This window comes from Lipotes vexillifer, unplaced genomic scaffold (genome assembly GCF_000442215.2).
Source record: "Lipotes vexillifer unplaced genomic scaffold, Lipotes_vexillifer_v1.1 scaffold865, whole genome shotgun sequence".
Taxonomy (NCBI): Eukaryota; Metazoa; Chordata; class Mammalia; order Artiodactyla; family Lipotidae; genus Lipotes; species Lipotes vexillifer.
The window spans coordinates 1,673,009-1,698,069 of NW_006795130.1; the positions used below are offsets into that span (position 1 = coordinate 1,673,009).

Below are 25,061 nucleotides of genomic sequence, written 5' to 3' on the forward strand. Positions count from 1 at the left end.
CAGAGTCGATTCCAAGGTTGCTGTGTTTCCCTCTTTGAACTCAGAATCTACTTCTTCACTGTTCTTTTGGTCCTGCTCCTGTGCCTGTTCTCCTGCGGGTTCCTCATCAGATTCAGGGGCGGTTTCAGTGGCTCCAGCAAGCTCCTTAGGTTCACTGTTACACGAAGCTGTAAGGTCAACGCCGCAGTCCATTAGGACCTCCGCGTTTGAATGACTAGGCTGCACACTAAGGTCTAAAAAAGCCTCCTGGGTTTCCAGCACTTCTTTGAAGGCTTCTCTTGGGCGTTCTTCCTTCTCCAATTCGGCAGATTCCATGTGACTGTCATCTTCATCGTCTGCATCGTGCCCCTCGTTGTGAGATGGCTCTTCATCCTCTTCCTCCTCCTCTTCGTGATCATCCAGACGCACGGGGTCTTCTTTGTCCGTGCAGACTTCTGGCTCCTCTTTTTCCTGGCTTTGGGCACCACAGGGGTCTTTTTCTACATTTCCTTCTTCTTCCTCGTCCTCCTCCTCCTCCTCCTCCTCTTCCTCGTCCTCCTCGGGTTTGATTAGATGGTCTTCAGGTTTTTCACCTGGCGATTTATTTGGACTTACAGGTGCACACGTTTCCTCCCTTCTGTTTTCGTCCCCAGGCAGCAGGGGTTCCACGGCTTCCTTGACCTCCTCCTCAGTCCTGGTGGGAGTGGGGCTGGTTTTGTCTGCTGCAGTCTCCTTCTGTTCTTCCCCTGTTACCTGGTCATCGGGCTCCATGGGTGTTTCTGGCGGGGTGTACAAGTTCAGTTTAAATCCAGTCTTCCTCTCTTTGTTTGGTCTCCACTTAGATAGAACACGCTTTGCTCCTTTTGGCCACTGTTTGCACTTTAGAGGTTCAGGATTGTCTCTACTGGCTTCTTTCAAGTTATTTGCATCATCATCCATATTGTCTTAGTGAGGAGACAGAGAGAAAGAGAGAGGAAGGAAAATAAAATCTTAGAAAGCATCACCATGAACAACTTGAATCTATTCTTCTAAATAATTTAGCACATGCTGCTTTCAATTTAGCGTTTTAAGAGTTGATGCTAACGACACAGTCAAACCTAATACAGAATAATATTGTGGTATAAACGGAGTAAATAACCTAGGCCCGGAAAACAATATATGGTGCACACACCACACACCTCCACACACAACCCACTCGTAACAGAAAGCTGTGCTTTTTATAGGAAGCACATGGATACAGGCCACTATAATAAACGTATTTGAGTTTGACAAACAAGACATTGTCTGATACAAAAGCCTGGAATTCCACAATGTAAAGAGAATCAATTTGAGTATCTGCAAATTAGGAAATGCAGGGGAAAGGGTTAAAGTTAGCTCATATCCCAATCACCACTGTACTGGAGAAATGAATAGAACTAACTTGCATATTTATCCTGAGAAAGTGAACTTCAGCTTGTGGACATTTACCGAATTGAAATGATCTCAGATGACATTATTTACTTTGATGTGAATGTTCTCTCTGGCATAAAAATAAACTATGTACCTCTGAAACAAATGAGTAAATAACTAAATAACCAGAACATAAATACATCTGTAATCTACTCCAGGATCATCATTTCTGGATGACACAAACTACTGTATTTACCATGAAATTACTGAACATTTAAAATACAGGTATTCTTTTTATCACTAATTCTATCCACATTGCATTTTGGATCAATGTGCAAATGTATGGTATGGTTTGAATAGTAAATAAGAAACAAACCATAACTGTCAAGTTCATTTTAGCTCAGCTAATCTTATTTTTACTGTACCTATATGCATATATGAATATAAATAAATATGTAAATATATCCATATATTATAAATATATTTATATAAATATAAGCAAGCAAACAAGTAAATATATGAATAAATACAAACATAAAACACCCAAGTCTTAAGATATTTATAAAATTAAAGATTATACTGATCTCCTAGAGGGGTCAATTTAAAGGAAAAGCTTCACAAAGAGAAACAGCCTTATGACAAACACTATTTTGGAGAACAAAAACAAGATCTAATAATCAGTGTGGAACAGAGATCCCTTTTGGCAGATTGGATATCTAATCCTATCAGTGCAGAACAGGGTAAGCTCTTAGCTCATTTATGTAATAAAAGGATTACACGTAAACTTACCTGAATGTATTACATTCAAATTGGTTAGCTGAAAAGATACGGTGCTGTAGACTGATTCCTTCAGAAGTGCAAAGTACAATCTCCAGTTAATAGACATCTCACTATGTTCATATGTCTATACGTATGGACAGGCAACAGGCATGCCAATGACCTTGGATTCCACATTCTTATTCCACGTGCTACTAGACCTATCAGCATTTGTAGGAAACCCCTCTAAGTCAGAAGATGAGCTTTCCAATAATTATTTTTTAAGAAAGAAGATCCTGAAAGGAATCAGGTATAATATGGCAACTTGGAATTTTTCAAGGCAAGTGGCACAAAGTGGAGCATGAAGGCAGTGATGATTCATGTACAGGCTCCCGAGAAGACAGCTAAGAAGTGGAAATAAGGCTCAAATTCCACACCAAAAAAAATGACCTCTTTCTGCAGTTGTTTCCTATGTTTATTTGTTTAAGGAAACTAACAAACAAGGCTCGGTTCCTCTATACCCAGGGTGAAATGTCACTGCCTCAGCAAAGTATGTATGTGGCAATAGTATTCTTGTTAATTAAGAAAGTCAAGGAGCTGCTTGCTCATGTTCTTAAAACTGTGGCTTTTCAAAGGCAAGAGTGATAACCTGTGGTTTCCAGGGAAGTGAGATGGCCTGTTCTCTAGACTGAAATAAAGTAAGGTTTCGAATAGAGTCATTTCCATTGTAGAGTACAGACTGTCCCACAGATCCTCACAATTCAGCTGGGAGCTCAAGTTCCCAGCCTGACAGGCAAGGGATGGTTTCTTTTAAATAGGGCATCAAACAGGAATCAATGGTGTTTAATATGTTTTTTAGAAGATGGGGTGGGGTGTCCCTGCCAATAGCAACTGTAAAACAGTAATTTGAAAGGAAGGATAATCTCCTGATTTCCACATTATCCTATATTATCAAAGCTAATAGTGATGGTGTGGGTAGGTTTTAGATGATTCTTGATAAGAACATATCCAAAGACACCACTGATTATAGGACACATCATCAATTTACTAATATTTGTTTTTCAGGAAGAAAGAAACTACTGCATTCAATGCTCACATCAATAATAATATATACCCTGATTTCGGAAATGTTAAATGTGGAAAAAAGTACATATGAGAATCAAGGAAGTTCAATGTGTTTCTTATTGACAGACTTCAAAATTTTGGAGGCTAAGCCAATTTCTGGAAAGTAAGATGAACCCACCTAGAGGGATGTTCTGGCCTATGTTAAACTTCTAAAGTTGTTGAACATAAAAATCCAATTCCAGGAAGAAGGGATAGAACCTTTTATCAATGAGAAAGCACAGATGAGCACTTATTTCTGGTGGGTCGGTACAGCCTCAGAAATGCCTTTGGGTAGAATTCAGGTGCCTGCTTTTTGGCAATAATAGACAGATATTCACAAGGGTAAGGTTTGTATAATTCCTCCACTTACTTCTACAAGGGTCAGCATTCTTAGAGCAATGATTGTCTTTTCCTTCCTCTTCCCCTGTCTGTCTTTTCTTCCCAGGCTGATGTTGGGATGCTTTTCTCAGCACTGGCTTCCCGCCATCCTCCTCTACTTCAATCTCACAGGTAGGCTCCAGCTGTGGCATTGGCCTCTCTTCGTCTGAGTTGTCAAAGGGCTCGTTCAGTACTTCTGTCGTCTCTGAAATGGTCTCAGTTGTTACACTGCTGTTGATCCTTCTGCGTTTACGACCCCTTTTCTTCTTTAGCACAAAAGGCCTCTGAAATTAATGCCAAACATAATACATCAGAGCTCATGAGAAATTACAGTGTTGAGTCGATATGCAGCAAACATGTACTGAACGCGTGTCTGAGACTCTTACACGCAAAAACTTCTGTAATGTCTTTGTACTTAACCTCCCATTTGATGTTTAACATCCCTCTCGGGCTCCTACTACAGAGGCAAGTGCTTTCCAAATAAAACAATTGTTTACTCAAGCAGATGCTTTGAGAGGGAACATCCTAGCAGCTGAACTGTAGATTTTAAAAGCTAAGGTTTGCTTTTCTAGCATATATTTTCCAGTAGTACCTGCTGGCTTCAAAATCCTGTATACCATAGTGATTAAGTCATCATGGACACCAATGTTTCTATAAACGTTTTAACAATCAACTAGCCACTGGGTCACTCATTTTAATACTTGATAACTGTTCAAGGAGCACCTACTCTGTGCAAAGCACTGTAAGATATATGATGGTGTACAAGACTAGCCTACCTGTTCCCCATTTCATAGGACGTCAGGAATGATGCAAAAGAAGAAAGGGTACTTGAAGAAAGAATTAGTCTGTTTACAATGTTAGAGTCATATATTGGTGGCTGCAGGGATATCACTGATAATTTTACTTTTTTTCTTTTTTTGGCCGTTCCGCGAGGCTTGTGGGATCTTAGCCCCTGGCGGTGGAAGCGCACAGTCCTAACCACTGGACCGCCAGGGAATTCCCCAAAATATTTCAACATAGATGGCATCTAAAGAAAATCTAAAGACATGTGGAAAGTGTCTTATTTACATAAGATATAAATTTTTTTTTCTAATTGTACTACGGGTTGGCACAAATGACTCTCCATAATTGCAAATATAAAATGTTTTTTTTTTCCCCAAGCAAAAACTACTCAGTGATACAAAATTCAAATATAAGAAGAATAGGCAGATTTGCTGCTAAGATGTCATCTGTCAATAATGGGTCTGAAAAATTATTGAAAATACATTGCAAAGAAGGGTTCAATATGCTTGGTTAAAACTCAAACTCTAAGTAAACTGTATCCAAGAATTATTGTGTCTCACCTTTTTAACTGCCTGAATGTTCACTGAAGTGCACATATAAATCCTGACAGTCACATTCTGTAATTTAACACTTATAATTATTAATCCCCCCAGCTGGCCTGCTCTCTCCCTAATCCATTAGAATTTTCCCAAACCTAAGTACAGCCAATAAACAGAACTGGTTTTCTTTAGGTTGAGTCCATTTATATGACAGTAGGCATTTATCATGCCTTGGATAATTCTGGTTTTTGATGTTTTTAAAACAAATTTCTTTCGTTGTATATATAATGCATGAATACATTTTCCTTGTAAGAAATCAAAATATTATTCATAAGCCTAAAGTCCACTCTATAGGATGCTCCTTTCTAGCACCTCCCCACAGCTGCCCTTCCACTAGAAGATTGCCAGGCTTAGATGAAGGCACACCAAGCTGGGAGTCAGAACAGCAGGTTCTTTGACAGATACCACGTAGGGTGGCCTTGGGGCACAGCCTTAACTTGCGCTGTCACTATTAGTGTTGGCTATCCTGCAGTGTATGGTCCCTCTCTATGTCACAGACAGATACTAAAGACAAAGATATCAGCTCTGGGTTGAGCAGTTACCTAAAGACAAAATCAATTTTTTACTTTCTGCACAGAGTATGTGTATCTAGAGAAACCACCAGGCTACTAAGATATGAGACATTTCAGTAATGTGTACTTGCATAAATGCAAAATAGCGTTAAACTGAAGGGCTTAAAATACCTTCTAACAATTCTATGCCAAGAACAAGAAATAGCATCAGGAGTGCTGGGCTTGGAGTCTGAGCACTCATCTGGTTCTGCCTCCATCTCTAAAGAGGTGTGTGACCTTGGACAAGTCTCCTATCCTCTCTTGGCCTTGGTGTTTTCATCAGAATTCACTGAAGGGTGGTTTTAGTGCTCCCCTGGGCCCTTTTCTGTTCGCATAGCCTGATTTACTCCAGTCCTATGAACCAGCAGGTGGCAGTAACTACCAGACTAGCAAGCCTGCCTGTCCCTGGTTTCCTGTCACAGCACTAACAAACCACAAAGAATAAACACAAGCATAACTGTAAGATAAACGATGACGATACATGATCAGTGGGACTGGATACAAATAAACTACATCTAAAGAATGGAGAGTGAAACAAATATTAACAGATAGAATGTTTGCAATGACAAATAAGATGTGATTGAAACTGACTCAGACGGAAAATCTAAACAGACACATACCTTTCTCTTTATGGCAACTGACTGTGGTTTAGTCAACCTTGGAGGAGAGCTTTGAATATCTTCCTCCTCCTCCTCCTCCTCCTCCTCCTCCTCCTCCTCCTCTTCACTGCTCTCTTTAGACAGCTCCATTAGCTGCCCTCGCTCCCCTGCCCCGGGCCGGCTCTCCGGGGAATGCAAATATTTGTTTTTCGATTGTACTTTTGCAGGTGATTGCCTACTGTTAGCTCTAGATGACAGGATTTCTTGCTCCTCCTTTTCCCAGCAGCTAGCTTGTTCCATTAGCCGCTCAGCCTAAGGGGGGAGGGTAAAAATAGTGGGCCAGTGAGAGGGCAGTTACAGAGCCAGAGCCTCTAAGGATCAAAGGCAAAGGATCTCTAAGTCGTTTCTGATCAGGACAGTCAGCCAGCCAAGCAGCATTCCAGCTGCATCATCTCAGAACTCTTTTGCATCAGTTAGGATAACAAATCAAAGAAGATTGGGTTTCATGGGATATTTAGCAGTATTAATGATGCAGCGAATTGGTTTGAGTCCTTTATCACTACATTACATGCTCACTGGCATGGAGCACTTTAAGCAAGTTCATAAACACAAAGAATCGATTGACATTGCAGCCTTGGAGATCAGCACCAAATTTGATCTGATTACATGCTGTCAGTAGTGAAAAATGCTGCTTTGTGATCAATGATAAATGTTTCATTTTTCATACTCAATTCAATAAAATTATGTCTTACCATGCAACCTCAGTTAGGATAAATTAGTGCCCTATCATTTCACGAGCTCTCTCTAGATAACCAAGCTTTTGACAATGATGTTAATGACTTTCTGAGCTTCAGAATGCTACAAGATTGAAGTTACACAACTTAGGCTGATGAAGGCAAATTACCTCTTTTTCAGCTTCTCGTTCTTCTTCAGAAACTGCAGCATTAGAAATTAAAATTGGGGTCCACCTCAGACTCTCTGGATCAAGCTCATTAGTCCGGGAACAGGTTTTCAACTTTTCCATGTGGCCCAATATCAACTTTTCCCGTCTAATGATGACAAACCTGTAATGTGAGGAGGCAGAACAAAGTGCAATCAAAAGCTGAAATTTCATTTCACCTTCACATATTGATGTATGCTAGCACTAATATTATCTGGGTTAGGAAAAGCCAGAAAGCTCATCAATGAAAGGGCACAGCAAATTGAAAATCTGGGCAGCACAAAAGTGTCATTTCCTGTTTTCTTTTTAGGAGAAAGGTTTTGATAATACCGTTGGGGAACCTCTTATCTTGAACTGGAATTGAATCCACCTCACTTTAGGGACCCTTTCTGATGTAAGATGCTTAAGAGGCAGCCGGGTCGCCCCAGGGCACCAGTACTCACCTGCCGTCCCTCTTGTCAATCATGTGGAGGTGCTGCAGAGTGGTGGCGATGTCATGTGGGCACATGCCCGTAGCTCTGCTGATGGCCTTGATGCTGATGTGCCGCTCATGGTGGTGGTAGAGATATTCTAAGATGACACTCTTCCAGTAGGCCAGGTAGGAGAGACGGCCCAGATCAGAGAGTGGCTTTTCAGGAGATCCTGCTTGGCCTTCTCTTCTAGAAAGCAAATAGCCTAGAGCAGAAAAAGCAAAAGTGGACCTCACTGTGGTGTTTTCAGACATTAGAACAGGGGCCACTTGAAATAATATAAGTAGCAACAAGGTAAAAACATCACATCAGAGAAGTGCATTAATTTTATGTATAGTCTCTTCCCAGCTACAGTGATTTGATCTCCACAAAGTTTATGCTCCTGAATCTTTTATAGCAGCCCTGTAAGTCAATTCACGCACGTAGCTGGTGGCAGCATTCGACATACACTGTGGCATGTTTAACGAAACTAAGGTTGAACACATTACTTCTGATAAGTTTCAACGTCCAAGCCCCCCAGCTTTAGATCCTTTCAAAAACTAAATGTCAGGCACTCACTCAGAAATCCTGTCGAGGGACCACCCCAAACATTAATGGGCGAGTTGTTTTCCACAGGAAGGACCCAATGACCCTTTGACAGCTGGGTCTTAATAAAAGAGAAGGGCCTCTGTTGACTGAGATCCTATATTGCTTGTTACATTTAACTAGCGGCTGATCTGAAGCTTTGTTTTAGGACTAATAATGTCTTTTAAGTCAACTGCCGCAACTCATATCAGCTCCACTAGCTCTATTTTCACCTCTTTCATGGAAATTAATTTATAATCCAACCGTTGCTCCTACAAATTAAAGCAAAACAACCTCCTTAAGACACACTGTTTCATGTGAACTCAGGAAAGCCCTGAGCACGGTATGCTTCTGAACGCGCACTCGACAGCATCGCTGTGAAGGTTCCTTGGCAAAGGAACTTTAAAATGAGAAAAACTTTAAACCCACTTGAAGGTAATGAATGAAAGCTGGCGGCTGTCTCGGTAATTAAGAGCCACTTATGGAGTAGAGAAGAAATGTTATAAACTAATGATGTCTACCTTGCTCTAATTACCTATTTCAACAGCCTCACCTTCATGAACTTCCTAAATTTAAACAAACATCAACCACATACAGTAGGTGGCAGCAATTACAAAATCATGCTGCTCTGTAAACCACCCAAATCCTCAGCATTTTTCTTCTTTATCTACATTTTCAAAATGGCTGCATTTTCAAGGATTTTTCTCAATTTTGGATTTTTTGTTAGAAGAAATCAATGCCTCTGATGCATTTTCCTGCCTCTCAGAATCACTGTAAATGCAAAAATATAGAACTAGAAATTCACTCTGACCCTGGAGGGGTATAACCACAACATTTTGCATTTTGATGGTTTTAATCTGAACACTATTATAAAGGATAGGCATATATTTAACTTTATCTTTTGTTGAAGTCTTTTTGACTTGTCTCTTTAACTCATGTTTAAGTGCAAAGTATTTGATTGAATGCAAACAAGCACCGCAAAATTTGACAGTCAAACCACTGTCGACACGTCATTCGGCTGCACACCAAGGCTTTCAAGAGCAAAGAGCAGTACGTAAGGAATGCTAACGCTGACGGCCACCGTGCAGAATCCAGCCCAGATCGTGCCCTGTCAATGTGGAGAAGAGCTCTCTGTCACCAGAGTACAAAGTGTGCCCAAACTTCAGAACACAGATAATTGGCACATCTGTCACCTGCCCCCTAAGTGCCTGGCACATGCTGAGAAATTTACCCCGTCGGCTGGAGGTCCCAGCTCTGTACTTCTCGGGCAGTGGGGGGCGGGGGAGGGTAGGGGAAAAAAGCCACAGTATCGCGGATGTGGGACTATCCACTTTTGTCCAAGAGACACCGCCATTAAAAGTCTCCTGCAGTGACTGTGAAATTCCCTAGGCCCTCGTTGGTTCTTATCTGAACCCCACAGTTGGGGACAGAAAGCACCCCCTGCCACCACCCCAGCCCAGCAGAAAAAATCTCTGTACAAGCAAAGTGGTCAGAAGGTAGTATGTGCCCTCCCTACCTTATGTCCCCACTGTGATGAGCAACCTTACCCAGGAAGCACATGTATTTCTTTGTTCTGTCTTCTCTTCCCACAATCCCTACACTGGGCTAAGAGAAAGCAGCCAGAATCCCTCCCAAAGGTAGTTTACACAGTGCAAGCTTTTACACCCTGAGGTAATAGCATATACCTTCTCAGGGCCTGAGACCAGATGGCTTAGGCCACTGGAACTCTCAGGCAACCTGGAGTCTGTGGAGAGAGAGCATCTAGGCATGGACCTTTCAGCACCTGCTGCTCCCACTGTGTTAAGTGGCTGTCTCCTGGGACACTCCCTTGGACACAGCCTGTGGTCTGTGACTGAGCCCGACCGAGCCCACGTACACCGAGCCCACCGGACATTGACAGCGAACACGTCTGTACTGCACTAGCGAAGGCTGCAAAGGCTACCAACACCTGCCAGGAAGTGATACTTTCCTGGATGCGGGAGAGAAAAAACTGCAAACTCAAACTCCAGCCAGAAAACATCAAGCAGGTTTTCAGGGATGATGGGCACCAACACTATAGACCCCACAACGCCACTGTCCGAAGGCATCATTGCACTGCCTGCAGTTAGTTTTCCCTTCTCCTCTCGGACTCACAAGCCCCTCAAGGAGCTTACACCAGTGGAAGGAACTTACACTTATGCTAAGAGCCATTTGTAATCCCATGAAGTCTCCTCCTGAAGGAGAAATTTTTGGTTTAAGTGGAATCCATTTCAACAACCAAAATGACCAAGGACAAATTTCTGGTTCCCTACGAGTTAACTGAAATCACTGGTAATATGTTAAAATATGTACAGTAGCTTAGCAGGAAAAGTTGAGCCATGTCTCCTCTACTCCATTTGTGCACAAGGTTGATGTAATACATGATTTAAAGTTTACCTGCAGCAGGCACTTGTCCTCAAAAAAGCTGTAGCTGGTGGCACTTCATGACTTGACCTCCATAACATGGAATGTTTTAAATAATGAATTTCTTGCCATCTTTTGTTTCCTTCTACTTTTTCTAGGCTCCTTAAATCATCATTACTATAGAGCCCATTGACATAATAATTTTTGGTAAGAACATTTACTTATGGAGTGATTATAGAGATGTGGTGCTTTAAGTTACAGCTCTTAAATTTAACTTACCAAAAAGATTCCAAATAATTGATCTAAGATGCAGGGAAATAAAAAGCACTTATCTTGGAAGCCGGTGTATTATCCTGAAGCATCTGAAACAAGTACAATACACCCCTGGTGAATAGATTCCCGTGGTGCTCTAACACCTTTCCTTAACTCAGGATACTTTCAATCAGAAAACCTGAACTACCCCTGGGGAAACCTGGCTGTTCAGACTGGAAACAGTGATGTTTGGAGGACAAATCCCAGTAGCTGCAGTATAATTAATCGCTGGTGAAATTATTCCCTTTAAATTGTCTGTGAGCCAGAGGTGCTGGTGAACAGCACTTACTCTGTGATCGGGAGACTTGCAATTGAAAGCTGACTGGCCCGTATACCCCTCATCCACATCAACTATCTTGATAACTATCTCGAGGAAACTAGCTGCTGCTTTTGCTTCACTGGAACTACTTACCCAAAGGAAAGTGAGGTCTGAGTTTCAGTGTATGGACCACACACTATATTCAATAGATTATCAAGGTATTTGCTTACAGGGAAAGTAAGAACAAGGTGATGTCTGCAAAAAAGTAAACGTTTCTAGGCTGTATTGCATGGGACCCAAATTTAACCTCACCTCTGTTAAGTCTGACCTACTTGTAGTAAGATAATCAGTCCTCATGTTAACTACCTCTGATCTCTAATGTTTGAAATGGTTAACTCTCTCCTAGGGGCTGGAAAAAAAGTGGTAGAGAGTTGCCTTCCTGTAGTCAGATCCATTAGGATAAGGAAGGAACTATCTGGACAAGGTCACAATTTGTTTTCGCAGCCTAAATTCCCAAATTAGCTGAACTCCCAGCATATTAAATGCAAGGTTAACCCTTGCTTAATATGAAACATTCCTTCCTTTTAAACAAGTAATATTTTAAGAATATTAGACTAGACCAGAGTGGAATAATGTTCTTCAGCAAGGGGGTAGGCACAGGTAAGGATTTCCCTCCCAAAGGCAGCCACCCTCACCCTTGCACACCTTTTTCTTCTACCACCTGGAGCCAAACCATATGAACTTCCTCAAAGACAAAAGGGCAGACTTTGGCAAGGTACTCCCAAATCCCATCTATCTGGATTATACGGGTTTGGAGTAACTAGCTGCTTCTAGGGAAAAATAATCTTCAAGGATTATACACTTTTCATTGGACACCTGTTTAGTTCAGCAAACCCCACTGAAGGGTTCTTACCAGTAGTCAGCACTGGGTTTGCAAGCCTGGGAACTAACAGCAGGCCAGGGATTTATGGCCGCTTTCGATCAGAGGAAATCCAATGGCTCTAACCATGTATCTAATGACTGGGGACGGAAATTCACTGGTCCACGCTCATCTGTTACTGGTTTCTGGGGTTAAGCAGCTCTGTGACCAAGTGGACAAATGGCATGTTATCAGTTTAAAAGTGGAGATAAGTGAATTTCACAGGCTATTTATGTCTCCTCACTGAAATTTTGTGGTGATTTTGCAATTAGTAAAGAAGGAAGCTGAACCTTAGCCTCCCTACTGCCTGCTGCGGAGCACAGGCTCCGGACGCGCAGGCTCAGCGGCCACGGCTCACGGAACCAGGCGCTCCGCGGCAGGTGGGATCTTTCCAGACCGGGGCACTAACCCGCATCCCCTGCATCAGCAGGCAGACTCTCAACCACTGCACCACCAGGAAAGCCCCTTTCCTACTGTTTTAAGAGACTAGGGGTATTCTAAATGATCTGGGACCTGCCTGAATTCTTACTGCTTTCCATTTATTAAAAGATACAGATGCGTCCCCAGTAAAATTGGACATTTTGAATTTTTGAGATATTTTGTATTTTAAAAGTTTGGTTTTGAAAATGTGGAAGTTTAAGACATCGCTCCCATAATTATATGGGCTTGATGTAATTATGTAACAACTTGAATAAACACTGCTTGACTCCTCAGTCTACTGTCTACAGACCAGTGGTTTTCAGAGCATGGTACCAGACCAACAGTATCAGCACCACCTGGGAACTTGTTAGAACTGCAAATTCTCAGGCCTATGAATCAGAACTTTTGGGGGCAGAACCCAGCGCCCGGCCTTTAACAAGTCCTCCAGGTGATTCTGATGCACACAAGTTTGAGGACCATAAACTCTGCGGTGGGGCTGCTGACTTTGATGGGGATGTGAAAACCGTCTTGTGCAGTAGGAGAGCCAATGAAGAGACAGTGGGACTGAAGAATCTCAGGTGAGGAGACCTCACCCAGATCCTTGGTGGTAGAGCATTGGGGGCAGGAATCTCCAAAGCCCCACCATGCTGAAATTCAGCCAGGGTCACTGAGTCGCAGAGTGCCTTTGTCCATAGCTTCTATGCCTATGCTTCTCAACCTTCACTATGCAAACAATCACCTCTTGTTACAACTGGTTTCTGATTTAGTAGGTGTGCGGTGGGGCCTGAGATTCTGCATTTCTAACAAGCTCCTATACCATGAACCACACTTGAGCAAGGGTTTATACATTAAATCAGTGATTCTCAAACTTTTGGGTCTCAGGATCTCTTTACATTAAAAACAAGTTGTTTAAGAGCTTCTGTTTATAAGGGCTATAGGTATTAATTTTAGAGAGAAATGTAACAAATATTTATTTATTCATTCATACAAAACCCCCCCCATAAACCCATTATGTGTTAACATGATTTTCTAAAATACAAAACAAAACAAAACAAAAATTGAGAAGAGTGGCACTGTTTTACATTTTTGCAAAACTCTCACACAACTGGCTTAAGAGAAAACAGCTAGATTCTCATATCTGTTTTGGTATTCAATCTGTTGTGATATCACAGGTCATGAAATTCTAGACAACTCCACTGAACGCTCGCGGGAGAATGAGAATGAAGAGGACAAATAGTATCTTACTATTACTTTGAAAATAGTTATCTTGCATATTCCCTGAAGGGGCCTTAGGGATTCCCCAGGGATCCCTAGACCATACTTTGAGACCATCTGCATTAAATAAAAGATGATAAGGATTTTTTAAAAGATGGGCAACAAGGCCACAAGTATTTCAAAACAATATGGCACTTACTGAATACAGTATAACAGATCATAAGAGGCATTACAGGTTGGTTAAGGGCAAGGGTTCTAGAGCTAGACTGCCTGCAATGTAATCCTGGGTCTGCATGTACCAGCTATGTGGCTTCGGGCAAGTTATTTAATCTCTTGTACGGATCCCTCATCCATACAATGTGGAGAGTAATCATACTGATGACTTAGGGTTGTCATAATAATTAAATGAATTAATACAAAGCATGTAGAACAGTGCTTGGCATATTACAGAAACCTTATGAGTGTTAGCTATTATTATTATTCTACATATTGAATGAATAAAATCTCAAGGTGATCATTTGGTGACTAGATAGCCTTACTGTAGGGGAAATAAAATTTGGACAGGAGACAGACTGCTTGCTGTATGGAGTCAGACTGAGAAGAGCTACTTTTCCTTTTTCCTACTTTTGCCTGAGATGCCTGAAAACCGTTCCACCCACTCTACTGCCTCAGACAGTTCTTCTCCCACCCCCATCCCCATCTAACCACCCAAATATAAATTTAATTAAAGGAAGAAGCTATGAAAAAGAAAACAAACAAACAAACATACTCTGCCTCGAGGAACGATCTTAAGAAACTGGCGGCTGAAAGCTCCCAGCAAGCACAGTTCTGTGCTCCCTAAATTCCCTTTGGCCCTTAAGTCCTTAACTTCAAGGACTACCCTCAGGAAACAGCAAGCCTATCAAACCACAATAACAATGATGGCTGGAGGGCTTCAGCAGAACCCAGGGACGGTCCCAGGACAGATGAAACAAAGACCCAAATGTTCTAGAAGACCCAAGTGTGTCCCTGGGAAAATGGCCTGAGCCAGCGAAACCCAGCGAATGGAAACAGCCAGTCTTTGGAGAAGGAGGGCTGGCTGCCCTGGGTCACATGCCACCCTGTTTCTCTAAGCCCCCCTTTACTTTGTTTTTATTTTTACTTTTTTTAACATCTTTATTGGAGTATAACTGCTTTACAGTGGTGTGTTAGTTTCTGTTGTATCACAAAGTGAATCAGCTCCACATATACATATATCCCCATATCCCCTCCCTCTTGCGTCTCCCTCCCACCCTCCCTATCCCACCCCTCTAGGTGGTCACAAAGCACCAAGCTGACCTCCCTGTGCTATGTGGCTGCTTCCCACTAGCTAGCTATTTTACATTTGGTAGTGTATATATGTCCAGGCCACTCTCTCATTTCATCCCAGCTTACCCCTCCCCCTCCCCGTGTCCTCAAGTCCATTCCCTATGTCTGCATCTTTATTCCTGTCCTGCACCTAGGTTCTTCAGAACCTTTTTTTTTTTTTTTTAGATTCCATATATATGTGTTAGCATACGGTATTTGTTTTTCTCTTTCTGACTTACTTCACTCTGTGTGACAGACTCCAGGTCCACCCACCTCACTACAAATAACTCAATTTTGTTTCTTTTTATGTTAGCCGCCCTTTAAAATCTCCCTCCTCAAAGATCCCACCAGCTCCTCCGCAGACTGCTCTGGTGCTGGGCTCTCCCTCAGTCACGCAGCGGGACCACTGGTCTTTCTTACTGAACACCCCCGCCTCTCTCCCAAGTCTAGGGGAAGAGGAATGAGGGGAAGCTGTATGATTGGGGCACGATGCCCCTGCTGCGCTGTGTGTGCGCGCGCGCATGCACGCAAGCCTACAAGACCATGCGGGAATTTACCAGATGAGTTCCATGACTCTGTGACCAGGCATGGCCTCTCTTGAAGGGGGTGGTCATTTTGTGTGTCAGTCACTCAGGGAAAAGGTCGGTATTTACATGAACTCAGGAAAACAAACTCACAAGCAGGGCACCAGGAGGCAGGGAAGGGGACTCTCCTCCCTCTGTGAGGAGGGTGAACATCTGTGAATGAGTTCCTAAGCTGGGGGTGACCAGGGCTAGAGACAGGCCCCTGCGAGACAGCCACAGGCCAAAGATGAGTTAATGGTGTTTTATAACCGATAATCTAATTGAGTGAGACTGCATCGCTTTATTTCTCCTTTTTCTATCTTCTTCTGGTCTAGCCCAATGGTTCTCAACCCTGGCTGCACACCAGAATCACTCAGGGGCTTTAAAAAACTACAGATGTCCATATCCCACCCAGTCTCAACTCTTGCCTCTCAAGCCACTCTGGTCTCAGATGTATTAGGGGGTATATTAGGCAAAGGGTCTTGGGGACTATACACTGGCCAGAATATTAAGTTGGGGTGCAACACCAATCCCACTTCTCCATTTCTGTCTCCCCAAATGGCTGTGGTTGTAGCAAGCAGAAGGTGAATCTTGGGCGAAACAGAGACCTCTAAGAGCTGAGGCCAGGGAGGAGAGGGTCACTTGGCTCTGTGATAGACTTCACAGAAGCTTCACTTATTTAAACATCTAACTGAGAAACATTTGTTTATGTATGGCATGTCCCACACCAGCAAGGTCCTGGTCTGGTGTCTTAGAACAATATAATTTTTCTTTCTAAGAAGATGATCATGTATGAAGTAGATTCAGTCTCTCAATTTTCTTGTTAGGAAAACAAGGCACCTCTGACAAGGATAAAATGATGAGGGAATGAGAGATGTTATACTTTGTCAGTATCACTTATTCCCAAACTAAAATCATTTGGGGAAGGCAAGAATTTTAAAAAATATCTTTCCTTAAATATATTTGGGAAGTAACCAGATTCTTCATGAGGCCCTTGCCTATTGCAAATTAAGTAAAGCTCTGACTCATCACTCAGAGGCACCTCTCGTTAGGTAACAGCAATACAGTACGGGTACCATGACCTCTGAAGTGACAGAAATTAGAAAGACATGTCAGAAGAATGCCCTCCTCTTTGACCTTTTATAGGTTTCCACAGTTCAAACCACTTTTAAATTCTGGAAAGTTTTGGGAAAAACAAATTTACCCCCAAAATTTTTTACGATATACCCCCCCAAACTTTTTTACGATGAAGTAATTTGGCATTTAAAAATTATGTCCTTTCTTGTGAATAGGCAAAGGTCCACACTGGAGATTCAATCTGAAAAACGATTTCAGAAACTAATTTCTTCCAAGTTGAAACCTGGAAAAAATTTTCATATTTAAGTTAGAAAATCCTGCTAACAAGAATTTATCTTTGAACAGTTACAACATTTTAAATACCGCATTAAACCCATACACACTTCAAATAAAGCATCTCCTCTGAGCAAGTAACTGTATGTACTCATAATACTTCACCTGTGAGACCATTCTCCTGTAAAACATTACAACTCTCCTTTAAGTAAAGCACTAAAACCAAAAACTGGAGTTTCTTTTGACCACTGAGGTTCTGTGGTTCTGGTGGGGTAGCTGAGATAGTTCACTGTCTGGTCTAATCCTCCTGGCCGACTGAGGAGGAGCATTTAAACCAACGTGGACACTGGCCACTGATTTCAGACCAAGTTTGGAGATAAGACAGAAGAGCAACTTGCCTTTCCATTTGCTCTCCCACAACTCCCCTAAAATACTGTGTGTGTGTGTGTGTGTGTATTTACCTGCTAATCCTGGGTGATAAGCTTTCACACGGCAAACACAAGAATACAGCAAGACTGAAGAAAGAAAAAAGTGGAAAGAGAAATCTCTCTAAAATTTTTCTTTGTTTTCAAAGTACATTTCAAAAGGGATTTATCAGTCTTTGAGACAACTTTCTAAAAATCAAAGCACGACCTATCTCTCTATCTGATTGATCAACTAATGATGAAAATGTAAGGCAGAGAAACTATCTCTAGTTGTCCTCAGGTCATCTAGACAAACAGTCCTATTCTGCTGGTCTACAGAAGTCGAAAACTTCTCTTTTCATTTATTTTTAATTTACTCCTATAAGCTTTCAAACAGGATTCGAGGTAAAAAGCCTCTGGCAATACAGGGTTACCGATGAGCCCATTCTGACAGATGCGATGAGCCCATTCTGACAGATGCGCAGGCTTCGGGGGGGTGGGGTAGGGAGCTGGGCTGGGGTGAGGTATTCAGTCAAGTGACTGGCTGGTTTGCCAGTGGACTTGGTATCATGTAGGTATCTAGCCGTTAATCCTATAGGGATCTTAAAGCCCAAACTGGCTACAGTCAGATGTTAGCTGTTGGAAAAACGAAAACCTATGCAATATCATCACTAGCAGTATGAAAAGACATCAGTTTTTACCCCTTCAGTTAGTGGGTGATACCTTTCTCAAAGTCCACTGTTTAGATTGGCTCCCTAATTCTAGCAGTACTTAGAGCTGAGACTTCAGTAACAATATATTAATATTACCCCCCATAAGCCTTTATACTCTGTGGTCACTGTTAATCAAAGAATGTCCATCCAACTTTCCAAGCGTTGGGATGGTTTAGCAGTGCGTTTAGCAGCTGAGCGCCCACTACGTTTTAGGCACTTTTCTAGTTACGTTGTAGACAGACACTCCATTTTCCAAATTTAATAAGCAAAAAAGCTCTGGGAGTTTAATTTGTTAACCAGTATGCAACGGTTGAACACAAGAACCACAAACTACGTAAGTAACAGGAACTCAAATAGACATGTTAACAGCTAACGTTCATTTTTAAGAATCAATTCAATATGCTACATGCAAGCAATCAATTACACTGCAATCATCATTTCCAAATCAAACTATGATGCGGATACTCATGGGGGTATATACAACTAGGTGGAAGTATGTGATTAAGGACAAACAGATTGAAACTGTGAATTATATAACTGTCTCTTGTAATTACCCTGCTTGAGAACCAAAAGAAACTTCCTGTATAATTTTGCAGGAGAATGTGGATCGAGATATAGAATTGCTTTTTATTTGGTTTTAACCCTTCAACAGTTATTTAATTATGTGTGATGAGGTCAAAGAAAGTTTATGCTTAATTTATGAAAAGTTGGCAGGGAGGTATTTCAAAGTGATCCTCTGAAAAGCTCCAGATTATTCACGAAAACTGAGGATTTCTCTTCCTTTTCAAGAAAGGTTTATCTAAATTATTTGGTAAAATAAACAACATTTAAAACAAATTCACAGGCAGCATTCATTTTATTTCCTCTCTAAAAACATTCCTTATGGTCTGCAAGTTTTTAAATGGATGTAACTGAAAGCTGCAGGGGTAGAAGGCTGTCAGAGCCCTCAGACGCGTCTTCCGCTTTGGCAGGAAAAAAACTCATTAGCTTCTTTAAGTCATGGGGAAAAGCTCCAACACTGGGCAAACCATAGGGCAGGACTTCTAATCTATGAACAGAGAATCATCTGCTTCTTAAGAAGGAGGAAGCCTGTTTTTGCAATAAATAATCAGGAGAACCTTGTTTCAGCATATTTTAAGACATTCTAGCCTTTTTCTTTCCCTTTCTTAAAATCTAAGTTTTTAACATCTTTTCTCTTCTGTAAGTGCTGTTTCTAGTGCCTAAAAACCTTCCCCAAATATTAGAACTGCTGAACACCTAGCATTCTAGGTGGAAGGAAGGGCAATTTCCTACACTTACAATGTCTTCCAGTATTGCTTTCCCTCATTTTGGATTAAAAAAAAAAAGGAAGGAAGGAAAGATGGAAGGTAGGAGGAGATGGAGGGAAGGAGGAAGAGAGGGAGGGAGGGAGGGAGGGAGGAAAGAGAAAAGTCCCTGTGCTGCAGTGTCTCTGTATCTCTTTGGCCTTTCTGTTCCATATTTTCTCCTCAGTCCACCCCAGTTCTGCACAGCTATTCCTTGCCCAAATCCTCTATTTTATCACCTGTATTAACACACAGCCCTTCATTTATGTTTCTCTAGGTTTAGGAGTGGAAGTGTAATTTACAGGTATGCTATTTTTCTAAAGGACTCGACTCAACACGTGAGAGGATATGATTCTAGTAAATTTCAGTACCTTTCCTTCACATAAAAATGATTCTGCAAAGTCTGATATAAAGGTGATACCAATACACCAAATACCCTTGTACTCATGTTTCGATCTCAAAGCAGAAAAGGTGAAAAACTACATCTTTTAAAAACATCACTAATATAATCCCACCAATAAATTAAAAAAAGTTTTCCAGTTCTAAGAGTTACAAAAATCTAAGCCCTAAAACACACCATAGGGCACAACCTCCTATTTTAAGACCACCACTTTCTTTAAAAAACAAACAACAAAAGCAAAAATAAAACACAGATACAAAAAACTACATTAAACTAATATATACAGCTTAATGGATTATTATAAGACAACCACCCTTATAACCATCACTCGGGATCAAGAAATAGAAGTTTGCCAGCTATCCCCAAAAACCTCCCACCTGTCCCATCCCGTTCACCCCTCCTTTTTCCCTCATAAGTGACCACAATCGTGACTAATAGTAATCCCTCGTGTTTCTTTATACTTTTATCACCAAAATGTCCCCAGGCACTACAGTATAATCTTGTCCATTAAAAAAAAAAGAATAAGGAATGTCTTTTAAGTCTCTTTTAATCTATGAGTTCCCCCCTCCACTCCTTTGTTTTCCTTATAATTTATCTGCTGATGAACAGGGGCCATTTGACTAGTTTCGTAAATCTGGATTTTCCTGATTGCATATATCCAATGCAGTTCAATTTGCTCCTTCTTCCTCTGTTTTCCTGCAAAATGGCAGCTGGATCCAGAGGCTTGATCAGACTTGAGTTCGATTCACTGGCAAAACTACAGATGATGGTATGTTCCTTGATCACGAAGCATATAAATTCTGTCCCCCTTTTTGCAATGTTTGCTGCTGCTCTTGTTCAATGTATAGATCCATTAATTCACTGGCCAAACTGCAAAATGTGATGTTTTTTAATTCTATCATTTCATTTCATTTATTAGCTGGAATACGTTTATAAAAAGATGCTTGCCTTCATTTACTATTTGGTTACCTAGTGGTATAGTTCATATAGGAAAGGCAGGTTAAATGCTTTATTTACCAGTTTGCAAGATAAGATACTAGTCCCCATCATCCTCTTTTGTTTGTTTTAAAAATGTCATCATGAACTGTGAGGTTATACATTTGATGAGTTTCAATTAGTTGCAATTGTTACCTTTGTTATTATGTTTAATGTCTAGTGGGAGCCTCCTCAAGTTGAATCCTGAGTCCTTTTGACAAGACCCTAATATAATTTTTGCCTCCTTGCTGTCTAGTATGAAACAAAGGAAAACTCCTTTTACAGAAAGAATTCTCTACATCATTTTATTATTTATTTATTTATTGGCTGCGTGGGGTCTTTGTTGCAGCGCGCAGGCTTCTCAATGCAGTGGCTTCTCTTGTTGTGGAGCACGGGCTTTAGGCGCACGGGCTTCAGTAGCTGTGGCTCACAGGCTCTACAGTGCAGGCTCAGTAGTTGTGGCACACGGGCTTGGTTGCTCCGCGGCATGTGTGATCTTCCCAGACAAGGGCTCATGCCCCCTGCATTGGCAGGCGGATTATTAAACATTGCGCCACCAGGGAAGTCCCTCTACGTCATTTAAAATAATGGTTCAATTTGACCCCCGAAGAGGACATATGCAAACATATCGGGTATAGTGAGGTCTACTTATATTACATTTTCCTCAAGATTTCAGCAACACCTCTTTCAATACCTTCTGCTGTATTTTTTTCAATGTGGATAAATGCATAACTGAATTACTTTTAATCCACCCAACTATTTTTAAGCAGTTTATAAACATTAATTTAAAACAATTTTGTTGAAAAAAGGAGCTCCTCCATGATGTTAATTCAAAGCAGGACTCAACATGAATAAGTATAAAACAAGGTTTTTATATTGGCAAACATGAAAATGTAGCACTAATATTAGAGCAGAAACACATTAAACACAAATCTATGGGGGAGAAAAAAAAAATCAGATTTCTTTCTTTCTTTTTTTTTTATTTTGGCTGCACCGCACAGCTTGCAGGGTCTTAGTTCTCCAACCAGGGATCGAACCAGGGCCCCCAGCACTGGAATCGCAGAGGGCTAACTCCTGGACCGCTAGGGAATTCCCCAGATTTCTAACTAGTATTTTCCTAACAGAATTCTAAACAAATGCAAGAAAACTGCTTTACCCCAAACAAATTGATATTAAAAAATTACTACCTTACAACCAGCTGAAATTATAAATATATTATTTAGAAATACCCTCATGAGAGGATATTATCAAACTATTGTCTTAGAAAATTCTACTTCAAACATACTACTACAAGCTGGAAAATATGTTTATGGGGAATATAGTTCCCTTGAAACCAAAACCAGGTATAGCACTAAGTTCTACCAATCAGAACAAAATCCTTCCTGCTCTTGGTTTAATAATGGAAAAATGCTTCCCTTGCATATATCTTAACTGGGAAAATGGAAACGAGAGTTGGAAGCATTTCCTCCTCTGCACTGATGGAGCCCCACACACATGGCATACGTGGCGGGGTGAATCCTCGGCGTGTCTATCCACTTCCCTGTGGTCAAGAACTGGAGCATTTATCCTAATGGTCTCATCACCAAGGCCAACTCTGGCAGAGCATGTTGACTGAAGGAAAGGACGAAGGGATCAATGAGTGGAAAATAAACAAAGACAGAGAGGAGATCTGAGATCAAGCACCAATTCTGTCATAAGCTGGCTGGGTGAAATCTGGCAGGTGTTGTCAGTGACACAAAGAAGAGGACTGACTACATTTGGGGATTCATTTATTCACTCACTCCCTCAACAAACCTTTTGTGGGCTGGCCTCCTACGTGTGTGGCATTGTGCTTGTGGTTTGGAGTTTGGCAGTGAACACGTCCTAGCTCCCGTGATGGTACTGCCAGGGTTCCCTTTACTCCTTTTTTTTGGCCTCGCTGCACAGCTTGTGGGATCTTAGTTCCTCAACCAGCGATTGAACCCGGGCCCTTGGCAGTGAGAGCATGGAGTCCTAACCACTGGACCGCCAGGGTATTCCCAGGGTTCCCTTTACTCTTGAAGGCTAGGTTTCCTCATACTAATTATTGGAGTGGAATTTGCCCAGTAGTGGGTTTCAAAATGACTTGCTGAAAATGCCAGTCAATGTTAGAAATCTAAACAGACAAAAGGTTTAAAAAAAAAAAAAAAAATCCACCTGCATGCCAAAACTTGAAAAATTCTCAGCTCTGTAAGGCAAAATGGTAGCTACAGACCGTATGTTTCATATTTACAATGTTTTCATTGAAGCAATGAATACAAACTATTCTATAAGAGCTATTTATTTGCTCTTATTTATGACAAGCTTAGTTTAAAAAAAGATACATAAATAAATCGTTAGCTGCACTGCCTCATGCAACTCATTTCAATGTATTCAGTAAAAGTCACCCTCGAATAAATCACCGAGAGCTCAATTTTCAACCTTGATGTTATCTTTAGCATATTAAAATATAGTGTACTTCAGCCCAATGTAATAAAGCAGTCATGACAAAGGCTTCTAGTGCAACATATTATAATGAGAAAATAAGGAAAAATAGCCATTTTCCTTATAATATTATAAAGTAGGAGCCTATTAAAATATATGTCATCATTATACTTGATTACACAGGTCAAAATATGTCTTCTAAAACCCAGCAGAAGTCTGAGGATACAGCTGCTGGTTCTATCTTCCAACAAGTGTCATGGTGGAGGTGGGGAAGCAGTTATTTTCTCAGAAAAGGTCATAAAGGACTCGAGCACCATTTCAAAAGCATAACTTATTATTCTTTAATGGTTGCCTTGCCTGTGCTCACCCGGGGAGGACAGCTGCTGGGAAAGCTCTGCAGAGAGAAGCCTTCTTGACAGTTTCCAAGGACTAAAGTTGGAATTCTCCTTCCAAAATAAATGCATGAAGAAACGAATTATCTGATAGAAGTAAGGAAAAGATAAGTGTCTCTTCGACCAACTGTGTGTAAATGTGAATTCTGTCACAGCTCTCATTTCTCTGCCCAAAGTTTATAGTAACTTAACGACAGCCTCCTTTCTGATGCAACTTATATGATCCTAAGATAGAGGCTGCCCTTGAACAAAAATACCGGACCTCAAAAGAAGGCAGGGCGTACCTGACATCATTTGGAAGTAAGCAAACCAAATTAATTTGGTTTGATTAATTATGTTCTAATAATATAAAAGTCTTCTTCCTAAGAATCATGTGTGAGAAGAGAAAGTACATTAAGAAAGCTCTTCCAGAGGTAATTCATTTAACATTTATTCAATATATAATATTCAATATATAATAAGGACCTACTCAGTGCCAGGCTCTTCCAGGAGGTGAGATTACAGCTGAGAACAAACACTCTACCTCCATCATGGGTAATAAACCATGAATATAAGACATATGCAACTTTCTAAATGATTTTGCACTTACTCAGCCTAGAACATGTTTTTTATGGTCAGTGCCATTGAAAAAAGAGAAAACTATTAAATAAAAATTGCATAAGTAGGTAAATACCACATGTCAAATGTACAGCTCTTTCATTCAGTTTGCTTAACTCCTCACAGGGGGTCAGAGTGTTCCAGTCATTGATCATGTACCTGAGACACACTGTCATGGTCTCTCAGAACACATCTTTGATGCTTGGCTTATGGGGCTCACAAATGGGGGAAAGTGAAATATTTACCCTACAGCCTACCCAACAGAGAGTTTATGCCCCTAGGGAGTGCTGCATGACTTCTACCCCACTAGGGAGAAGACAGAATTCATATGCCTGCCAGGGTAAAAGGATAAGTCTGCTCAGGGTGAGGTGACTGGCACCAGAGCCATGAAGTTAGCACCATCTCTGGCTACCTGGACTGGTTCCTGGTTCACTTGTTGGAAAGTGTAGCCCTAAGTCAACCACAATGGTGCAGAGATGCCCAGAGACCCTCGCTAGAGCATCGGGTGTCTCACCACGGCCTGTCAGGCTAGGACCCAGTTCCTGCGGGCTCGCCCTGATGTACTCAACTTGCCCTCTGAGAGAAGCTAGTGACTCCTGTCCAGTCTTGGTTCTTTAGAATTTACGGTAAAATGTGATACACTGGAACCCAACCAACCAAATTTCTAAATTAAAACTCCTACTTTCTGGGCTTCCCTGGTGGCGCAGTGGTTGAGAGTCTGCCTGCCAATGCAGGGGACACGGGTTCGTGCCCCGGTCCGGGAAGATCCCACATGCCGCGGACCGGCTGGGCCCGTGAACCATGGCCGCTGAGCCTGCGCGTCCGGAGCCTGTGCTCCGCAACGGGAGAGGCCCGCGTACTGCAAACAAAACAAAACAAACAAACAAACAAACAAAAAACTCCTACTTTCTATAGGAGATAGGCCAGTCAGGATCAAAAAGTCATTCCAAAAAAAGCAATTTTCAGGTAGGATGAA

The 25,061-nt window shown here is 41.4% G+C and overlaps 1 protein-coding gene across 1 annotated transcript in view; it reads right to left on the reverse strand.

Annotated features, from left to right (window-relative positions):
• Positions 1 to 25,061, reverse strand: part of KAT6B (lysine acetyltransferase 6B) — a 198,027-nt gene that overhangs the window by 1,603 nt on the left and 171,363 nt on the right. The window contains 6 exon segments of the mRNA XM_007467496.1: positions 1 to 3; positions 5 to 923; positions 3,599 to 3,890; positions 6,160 to 6,450; positions 7,043 to 7,202; positions 7,522 to 7,753. The exon segment at positions 1 to 3 is cut by the window's left edge and continues 1,603 nt beyond it. Coding sequence (XP_007467558.1) covers positions 1 to 3; positions 5 to 923; positions 3,599 to 3,890; positions 6,160 to 6,450; positions 7,043 to 7,202; positions 7,522 to 7,753 — 1,897 coding nt within the window.